This window comes from Stegastes partitus, unplaced genomic scaffold (assembly GCF_000690725.1).
Source record: "Stegastes partitus isolate 25-593 unplaced genomic scaffold, Stegastes_partitus-1.0.2 Scaffold1412, whole genome shotgun sequence".
Classification (NCBI taxonomy): domain Eukaryota; kingdom Metazoa; phylum Chordata; class Actinopteri; family Pomacentridae; genus Stegastes; species Stegastes partitus.
This window is the reverse complement of record NW_007579143.1, coordinates 54,561-64,722: the sequence shown is the minus strand read 5'-3', so window position 1 is coordinate 64,722 and position 10,162 is coordinate 54,561. Positions and strand designations below refer to the sequence as shown.

At 38.7% G+C, this 10,162-nt stretch overlaps 1 protein-coding gene across 1 annotated transcript in view; it reads left to right on the top strand.

Annotated features, from left to right (window-relative positions):
• LOC103370373 (sorting nexin-1) overlaps window positions 1-7,398 on the top strand; it is a 12,262-nt gene extending 4,864 nt beyond the window's left edge. Inside the window, exons 8-15 of the mRNA XM_008299402.1 lie at window positions 190-265; window positions 421-534; window positions 1,079-1,172; window positions 1,323-1,528; window positions 2,417-2,560; window positions 3,549-3,629; window positions 5,211-5,282; window positions 6,216-7,398. Coding sequence (XP_008297624.1) covers window positions 190-265; window positions 421-534; window positions 1,079-1,172; window positions 1,323-1,528; window positions 2,417-2,560; window positions 3,549-3,629; window positions 5,211-5,282; window positions 6,216-6,266 — 838 coding nt within the window. The 3' untranslated portion in view covers window positions 6,267-7,398. The remainder of the gene's footprint in view (window positions 1-189; window positions 266-420; window positions 535-1,078; window positions 1,173-1,322; window positions 1,529-2,416; window positions 2,561-3,548; window positions 3,630-5,210; window positions 5,283-6,215) is intronic.
• The last annotated feature ends 2,764 nt before the right edge of the window (window positions 7,399-10,162 follow it).

The window sequence follows — 10,162 nt, the reverse complement described above, 5'->3', positions numbered from 1 at the left end:
TTTTGGGAGGCAGAGTTTCAGTGAAATTATTATTGAGATGATTATTAATATTCATACAAGGTCGATTTTTTTGAAGTGCAGATGTGTTAATGTTACCTCCAAAACCTATGTTTTCGAGTACATGTCTTCCTGTAATAGTTAATTGTCTCTACTACTTGTTGCTCACTTCATCCTGCCTCCTTTTTCCAGGTATCTTCAGAGGGTGGTGTCTCACCCATCGCTACTACAAGATCCTGACGTCCGTGAGTTCTTGGAGCGAGACGATGTGGGTATTTTAGGATATAAAATGATTTTCTAGTTGAATAAGTTCAATGCTTTTAGGAAGAATTCTTATAGTAGTTGGTCGATCATTTGGGATTTTGAAAATTTTAAGTGTCTGATTCTTGAGTGACATTTTTGATTCTCTGTGTGCTTTTTCAGCTACCCAGAGCGGTGAACACTCAGGCACTGAGTGGAGCTGGTTTCCTCAAAATGATCAATAAGGCATCAGATGCTGTCAACAAGATGACCATCAAGATGAATGAGTCTGACACTGTAAGTCGATGAAATGTTGTACAGTTTTCAGACACTGTTACACATTTGACCTACATATGGAAACATCTATTGTTGAACAAACCCTGATAGATCAGTGGAGGGCTAAGAAAACTTTAACAGTGACATAGAATGTTCAAATATAGGAGGAATGTAGACAAAAATGCACAATTGTGAGGAAAAAGACCTAGAAATTAAACTACTAGAAATTAATTGAACTGTATAGTGTCAGTGTTTTTTCTGCACATCATTTCTTAGTATTCCTATTTTTGTTTTCTGTATTTGTGACGGCTTCAAACAACGATAACTTCATACCAATGACTTTAAAGAGAAATATTGAGTCACTGGAGGCAAATAACCATTATTCTCTTGAAACTATTCAAACATAATTATTCATGAATCGATTTTATGATACGTTTGCATTGTTGCATTGTAACTGCCTTACTGTAAAATCTAGCAAGACAAACCGGTCTGTTCTTCTAGACAGGATAATATTGTGTGGTTGTGGTCTTTTAAATATGGTCTTCTTGTTTTCTGTGTGTCTCAGTGGTTTGAGGACAAGTTCCAGGAGGTGGAGACCGAGGACCAACAGCTGAGGAAGCTTCACGCTGTGGTCGACTCCCTCGTCAATCACCGGAAGGGTGAGCTGCATCTGCTTCTCTGGATTTGTCTTTGTCAGTGCAGTTTTTCCAATCAAATAGTTTCATCTGCGGAAAGAGAAGAGTTCAGTCCAGCTGCCCAGTCATTTAGAGCGAAACAATAAATTTTCTGTTTCCTCCTTGGAACACCAGAGCTGTGTGGGAACACGGCAGTGTTTGCCAAAAGCATGGCCATGCTGGGAAACTCTGAGGACAACACAGCCCTGTCGCGGGCCCTGTCCCAGCTGGCAGAGGTGGAGGACAAGATGGAGCAGCTGCATCAGGAGCAGGCAGCCAGTGACTTCTTCATTTTTGCAGAGCTGCTTGCTGACTACATCCGCCTGCTGGGTGCTGTGAGGGTAAGCTGACAACTCCAGAATGGTAGATATGCAGCAGGAAGAAGTGAACTTGGGAAGGTCAAGAGGACTGGAAAAGTAAAGTTTGTGTAGTTCCTGATTCCAGAATTTTAAAAAAAGACACGTCTCTTGAATATTTTAAAACTGAAGTGGACTTTTACATATAAATGAACATTACTTATATTCAAGCCCTTACCAAAACAAGCTCATACAGTGCTGAATAAGCCATCAGCATTTTGTAAATCTGTCTGTATTTCACAGTATACTTGAGTTTTAAATCTGGTGTCTGTGGCCAGTAACGATTGATTTGTCAGAGCTGAGGGGCAAAGCAACTATAGTGACAGAGACAGCATAGACTACAGCAACAAGGAATAACCTCGGAAGCATCAAGAAAACTTTCTGATGCTCCGGACAAAGACTCTTTGCTATTAGAGGCAAGATTAATCTGAAAAACAAAGTGTGATCGACGAGGAATCATATGTTTTTAGCTCGACAGTGTTTGTGTAATTACTCCCACAGCCAGAAGGAGGAGACAAAAGTTACACACTGCACGTTTAAGTTACCAATAACTCAGGACAACTGAGTAAAGAAAGTAGGTTTTTATGTATTTCACTTACACATGCAGTAAGAGAAAGGAGACAGTATCACCAACGCAGAAGTATCTGTATGTTAGTATTAGGCAAAGTGTTATCCGAGCCACTTTTAATGCGCTACAAATATGTGGCATTTCTTACACTGCAATATGTTCAGTTTTCTCTCTGAACTGCATTTTGTCTTAAACTTAATGCCATGTCACAGTTTTACTGCAAGTGTGCTGCCTGCTCTCTGTTTGGGAAGTGAGTGATCAGGTTAGGTTACTACTGTTATCTAATCTGCAATGGACGTCCTCAGGGATGTTTTGACCAGCGCATGCGGGCGTGGCAACGATGGCAGGAGGCTCAGAGCACACTCCAGAAGAAGAGGGAGGCCGAAGCCAAGCTGCTGTGGGCCAACAAACCCGAGAAGCTGCAGCAGGCCAAGGAGGAGATCACTGAGGTAACAGATGCTGCGCTGTTGTTGCCACAAAAACCTCAAAATTGAACCACTTGTCTTGGAAAACTGCTGTAACTGTGAAAACAACACAAGAAACCCTTTTTCTGATCTATGGCAAATGTAATATTGTGTACAACATGGAGAATCACAGAGTTTGTCCAGATTCTCAGAGGAAAAGCACATGTACGGCAGCTTTTTATAGTGAATGGAAAACTCAGAATAGCTTTTTCATCGGACGGGTATTCATAGTTTAACCTGTAAGCTCTTTCTATACCATGTTCAAAACACTTTGTCTTATTGTCTACAAACCAAAAGTTCCTAGAGATGGAGAAAAGTACTTTCATTGAAGGCCCTGAAGCCACTTGCAACTGAGTTTGTTTTGTAATGCAGCTTTCACATCACGTTGAATTACAGCAGATGTGTAACCAACAGTGAACCAGGCAGAAAAAAAGAACTTCAGTTAAAGTTAGATTTTAGTTGTGTGGCTCTGACGTAGGAAACCTTTTCATGACCACCCAGCTGACTTCTTCAAAAGGGGAGATTTTTTGGTCTTCTGACATTTAGTCATTTAGCCAAAGGCTGAAAATCTTTGTTTTTTGGCTTGTGGGTCAGACAAACAAGCTATTTTAAGACGTCACCTTGGCCTTTTTGAAGGTTGCTTTTTAATGTTTTCTGACATTTCATAAAAACTGCAAAGTAACCTGTTTGATATTTATCCAAAGCCATGACAACTCCAGCACTGTGACACCTTTGTACCTGTTGTTATATTTTGGCAAGTCGGTGTATTATTTTCACTGGAGTTATTTACCAGTTCTTTATAGATACTCTCAGATTTGTTTCAGTAGTCTTCTTTGACTTCTGACAGGTATCGATAGTCCTTCAGAATTAACTGATATGTTTCAAACAATATAATAGAGCTTGTCTTATTGTCACATGTTGGAAAGTGTCAAGTATTAATTCTTGTTTATATTTTTCTCCTGTTTTTCCTCAGTGGGAGGCGAGAGTCACTCAGTACGAGAGAGATTTTGACAGGATTGGTATGACTGTACGCAAAGAGGTTCTCAGGTTTGAGGTATGTTGACAAAAGTTTGTTGTTTTGTCCTCTTCCTACAACTTTTAAACTAAGTATTTTTTTCCACGGACATGTGTGGCTTTTCCATTTGCACCTACAGTATAAAGAACAACTTTATTGTGAGACCAACACGTTTCAGCTTGAGGCCTTTGCCAGGATTATCACAGAGGTCATTTCAGAACATCTTACAGGAGTCTTCTGCCGTAGACTTTCCAGTCTGTGCGACTTTTTTATCGAGGGATGAGCTAAGCCTTTATTAATCTGACAATGGGTAAAGCTGCAGTATTACAACAGCAAATGGGATAGTGCAAATGTGTAGGTAACATCAGTAGAAAATAAAGATAAACAGGGACATACAAAAGTAGTGATTCATCCATGTGTGAATATTCAGATATTGCAAACAAAAAAGTTCTCTGGATGTGAAAATATCGCACACATCAATGTAACTGAAAAGATTCTTCCATAAGTAGAAATACTGATATAAAAAGTGCTGATATTGCACAGATTGTTTCTATATTGTACAGTTCTTCACTAAGTAGAACCATACTGATATAGCACAGAGCCTTGTATATGTAGAAAATTAGATTTTGCACAAAGTTTTAATTGTACAAAATATTCACAGTGCACACCACAGTGAAATCTGTCAGTGTCTCCATGTGTGGCTCACTGGGATGGGATGGAAGCTCTGAGCACAAAGAAATACAGCATTTAGCTACAACATTAAAAACAAACAGATGAGATGATTAACATTGATTATCTCATGACAGGGGCTCCTGTCAGTGGGTGGGACCTATTAGGCAGCAGGGGAGCAGTCAGGTGTTGAAGTTGGTGTGTTTGAAGCAGGAAAAACGGGAAGAGTGAGGATCTGAACGATGTAGACGAGGACCAGACTGATGACTAGATCACTGGGTTAGAGCATCTACTGGTATGCAGCGGTCAGTACCTACTAAAAGTGGTCCAAGAAAGGACAACAGGTTAACTGGCGACAGGGTCATGGGCGCCCAAAGCTCATCAATCAACATCTGGAGCGAAGGCTGCCAGCGTCTTAGTGCCTGATACCACAGGACGCCTCAGAGTTCTTGACAGGTCCAGGCTGTTATGTCAGGACCTGCACAACATCAGGAAGGTGGCTATAGTGCTTTAGGGCTTCTGACTAATCAAAGTATATTCCACTCCATTGATTTCGTGTCAAGGGATCTGCACCTGCTGGTTCCCTTGAAATTTTACACAGACATTCATGTTCCTCAGAGGATTCATCTTGTTGACTCGTTGGACCATGAGGTTGACAATATTGGCTTTTTGCACAGCATAGACCACATGGCCATATTTTCAAACTAACCATCTGTGATGTTCATCCTAATCAAATGTACTTGCAAATGTGTTCTACGGTGACTGTGAGGTTGACTACAAGCTGAACCAGTTTAGTCTCACAATGAAGCTATTCTTTACATGGCAAGTCCTCGTGGTTTTGACCTCTTCAGACTGTTTTCCTTCTCTGTGCGCTTTGGAAGAATTTGCCAGAAATTCCTACTACTGGATTTTTCCATTGCTAAAGAGCTTGAAACACTTTTGTCTTTGCAGAAAGAAAAAGCCAAGGACTTCAAGAGCCAGATAATCAAATATTTGGAGGCAATGCTGCAGTCTCAACAACGGGTGATTATATTTCAATGCATTAAATAATATCAAGTGGTATCTTTAACATATAAAATCTTTCTTTTAAATTATTAGAATAATGACTGAATATAGGTAACACTTAGGGATGCATGATATTGGATTTTTGCTAATATCCGATACGCAGATATTTTCCAACTCATGTGGGCTGATTACCAATACATGCACATATTTATTCCATCTCACTGCAGAGAACGTTATTAAGACATTATTATGTCTACTCTTGTCGTCATGTTCCACTGGCAGGTGGAGGCACAAACACTATGCTTTTTAAATGTAGACATTCACTGGGTATAATTAAAAAACAGCTTCAGTTTGGATGAAAAACATCCATCCATTATCTATACACCGCTTAATCCTCACTAGGGTCATGGAGGGCTGGAGTCTATCCCAGCTGACTCAGGGTGAAGGCAGGGGACACCCTGGACAGGTCACCAGTCTATCACAGGGCTACACTTAGAGACAGACAACCAAGCACACTCACATTCACACCTACGGACAATTTAGAATCACCAATTAACCTCAACATGTTTTTGGACTGTGGGAGGAAGCTGGAGAACCCGGAGAGAACCCACGCTGCACCCAGAAAGATCCCGGGTGTCCTCACCGGGACACAAACCGGCGACCTTCGGTGCTAACCACCGAGCCACCTTCCAGCCCATGAAAAATACAACAAACATGTTTATATTTATGTAATGTTTTCAACCAAATCTGTACATTGTAGCTGCCTGTCAGCATTTACTCTGGGTCGATGCTGATATTTAATTTTAAAGCCGCCACTGATTATGATGTCGATATGATCGTGCATCCCTTGTACCAATTAGCCTTTACAAAAATATCGAAAGCAATCAGTGTCTTACCATCACAACACGTTTTAACTGCATCCGTATTCTTCTCGTCCTGTTTGTTTTCCAGCTTGTAAAGTTTTGGGAGGCATTCCTGCCTGAGGCAAAGGCAATAGCTTAATGAAGAGGGAGAAGTTTTAAAGACCCCAACTGCCTTTTTTGAACACTTTACCTCTTTACCAGGATCTGAGAGGACAATTTTGAAACACACGAGAAACTTCCATCCATTTTCTTTCTTTCTTTTTTTTTCTGTTCTGTTGTCTTTTTAATTAGAGTGTATTCTCTTATCTTGTACAGGTCTTTGATATAATAAGCTGCCACATTTACATGACGTTTCTCTGGAATAATTCCTTGTTTATGTTGTTGAGGTAAAGATGGTATAAAGAAAGAACCCAGCAGAGATTAACCTGGCCGTAGTATTTGTAAAACTCACTGTCTCGTCAGTGAGGTTATATATTTATGTGTCTTGCTTCAACCAGTATATTAAGGTGTTAACACTGAGGTACTGCCCTAAAGTAACATTGTCTATAGTTTACATTAGAAGATAGACGTATGTAAGTCATTCCACTCTAACAGATTTTGTTGATGGATGCATGTCAAATAATGTTTTGATGCACTAAAATGCATTGTACAGTTGGAGAAGCTGTTTTTTTTCCTTTGTTTTTCTAAAATGAAACACCACTATTGATGACTGAGGTCATTTTCCAGGAGTATTAGCACATTGTTGCGGTGAATATTTGATCATAGAAGTCGCTGAGTTGACAGTTACAGGTTTGTCGGAGCTGTTACAAAATGACTGTATGGTTACAGTGAGTGCAGGTTGACAAATCGCTCGTTTGTTGGTGTTTTTTACGATGAAGTACTCAGATTTATTGTGTTCAGAGAGGTGGAGGCCCAGAGGAGCTCATCTGGAACTGCCGCAGAGAATGTTTACGACCCGTGTAAATGACATCTACGTATGTACACATGTACAGTACTTGAATTGAATCATACGACTGTCAGATATTATTCGTAACCGTACTTCTTTCTTTTTTTTTGATAAATTGGTTTACCAATGACAGAAAGGCACAGACATTCAAGTGATATGGTCCCTTATTTTCTTAATCAGCATTTGTAAGTGTAGTTTTTCTGTCATGTCATATTTACGTAAGAATGTGCTTTATTTTTGTAACCACTTTGCATTAGCACACACATTTTCCTGGAAACGCTATACAGGTAGATGTACAAAATAAATGATGATTGGTTAAAATTTGGGCACTTTTCTTCTTCTTTTTTTAAATTTTGTTTCATTACAACTCAGTAGAATGGATGAATTATGAAAAAAACAGGCCCGTGGGTATAAAAACTGTGATAGGCTCTTCTTTGATTATAATTTTGTGTTATTTAGTTGAATCACAGGTAAACTTTAGTGTTTTGTTCCTGCTGTAGATAAACTGTCTAAACCTTTCCTACAGTATGATGCCCAATCTCCTTGAAACAATATTGGTGTAAAACATAAATAAGTCCCAAATCCTCTAAATTTTGAGGCACTGGGCAAAAAATACAAAAGTGCATGCAGTACACTGAATCATAAACTTTGAATGAAAATTGTTGAGGCAGCGTTGATTAAAGTCTTCAAAATTGTATGAAAAAAATATCTACAATTCCATACCTACATATGTGAATGAGATTCATGTGATATTAATATAAATTGTGTTAGAAAATGGGCACTGAAATGAAATTATTCTGCTGTTTCCAAGATCAAGAATGAATTTTGAAGGCTCATATTTAATTTGCTGTACTTATTTTAACACGTAGAACATTTAGGAACAAAAACAGGTGAACAGGACATTCATGTTTTGATTAAAACTTGAACTCGTCAATAGGAAGTGTAGAATGCTGCTGCACAAATAATCCAAAAAGATTTCCAGTTTACGCCACAAAAAAGGCAAATGTTTGGACTTTCCTTGCTTGTATAGTGACTGAAGTTACTTGTTGATTATGAAAATAGCTGCAGATTGTTTGTCTGTAAATTATCAAATCAGTAAATGCACAATTTGTTTCTGTAGGTTGATGTAGCAACCAGGCCTCTAAAGTTTAACTGTATAACTTAACAGGCAATAACTTAGAACAAACTGGGCTTGCTGTATGTGTGAAAAAATATTTCATTTATTAGTTTTTTTTATCCCTTGTCTTACTTCAGTATGATCCAGTGTTTAGACAGATTTTGAATCCTACAGAAATAATTGGAAACTATCTGTTTTATATGTTATCTGATCTATGCATTAACCAAGTATGCTTTTGTTTACTAAAACACCATTGACAGGCAAACACATGTACTGTGTTATCCTACATTGTGCAGTTAATTATGTTTAACTTCAGATTTCCTAGAAATTGCAACAAAACTCCAAAAACAGAAATCCAAATAACAGCAATATACAATTATTGATAGAGATCAAATCAAAATCATTTGTATTTATTCATGTTTAACACACAAACAGAAGTAAAACTTTATTTTTTTGCAAATGACTCCTGAAACGTGTCATCAGTTTAAAAACAGTGTTCAATAGCAATTGTTGTATATGTGTAACTAATAAATAATAACAATATTGGATGTTGTTTCTGAGCTGACTCATAGTCAGAGAAGTGGGCCTAGAGGGTAAATTTTAGGTGATACTTCCCTCTCAATATTTACAACACGTGCATTTGTCTTCTCCAATAAAAACATAAAACATGGTCCTGACTCCTATTTTGAAAAATCACTATAACTTACAGACACAACAAAGCCTTTGGAGGACCGGGCCTTTAATCTGCAGAATATCAAACACACAAATGTGTAATATATTCTGAACATGCAGAAAGTTTTTGATGCGAGTTTGTAAAGTCCAGGAGTGCATAGATGAATTCAAATCAGTTCATTTATCATTGAAAAGGTCTCGCATACACATTTACAGAGATTACTTCCCCAAACAAAACCCCTAAAAGATGACAGAAGAGTAATGCATGCCTGTATGTGGGTCGACTCAGCAAGGGTAAATGAGAAAAATTGATCTGCAGGAGAATAAACATTTGAAATCACTGCAGAATGCAGAGCAGCCTTACTGCATCATACTCCTTTATATATTAAAATAACCACTGAGTTTAGGGTGACTATATGTAAAGACTGCGACATCACTCAGATGTTTCCTGAACATCAGTATCAAAGCTCAGTGTAGTGATTAACTCATGACTAATTGAAATATGAGTAAAGAGGTGGGCCGTGGACTGTCATAGGTCGGTGTTCTATTTTTTTATGTCTGCAAGAACTCAACAGTTGGTGTGATGTAAATATTGAAATCTACTCAAGTCTGCAAGAGTCTGCAGTGTCCAGTAGCAATTACTCTACAAAAGCAACAAGCTCAGCAGTGGAGTACCTGTGTGGAATATGTACGAGGTGTGTCGGAAAAGTTTCAGGACTGGTGTCACAAAAGATATATTTCAAATGCAAACTACAAACTACTTTTGTGACACCAGTCCTGGGGCCTCATTTATCATCAGTGCATAGAAACGGTTCTAAATTTTGTTGTACGCATGAAATTTAGAGTGTGCGGAAGTAAAACAAAATCTGTATTTATCAAACGTGCATACGGAGGTAATACGTACATCAGTGTTGATAAATCCCACTTGTTCTTAACCACTGTGCTCATGCGCGTTGCCTTCAGACATGCCTCCAAATCAGCATATACGGCAACAACACGCCTCTTTTATAAAGCAAGTGAAGATTTATTTTTTCCTCACCTGTCGTCATCATCGTGGCAAAAAGGGCGAAAAAGAGGAACTTTACTGAAACATAATTACATTTGTTTAGTGATGGTATTTTGGATGCGATGTGGGTGCAGTCTATGGCTCCAGTTATGTTTGGGAATCTAGCAATGGCATTAAGTCCCCATTTGAGTTCGGCTTGTTGGTGATGGCTGTAAGGGAACTGGATGTAGGCTGGGGCCACGGGAATTATGGCATCCAACACTGTCGGCTTGATCCTGCTCAGTGATGGTTGGA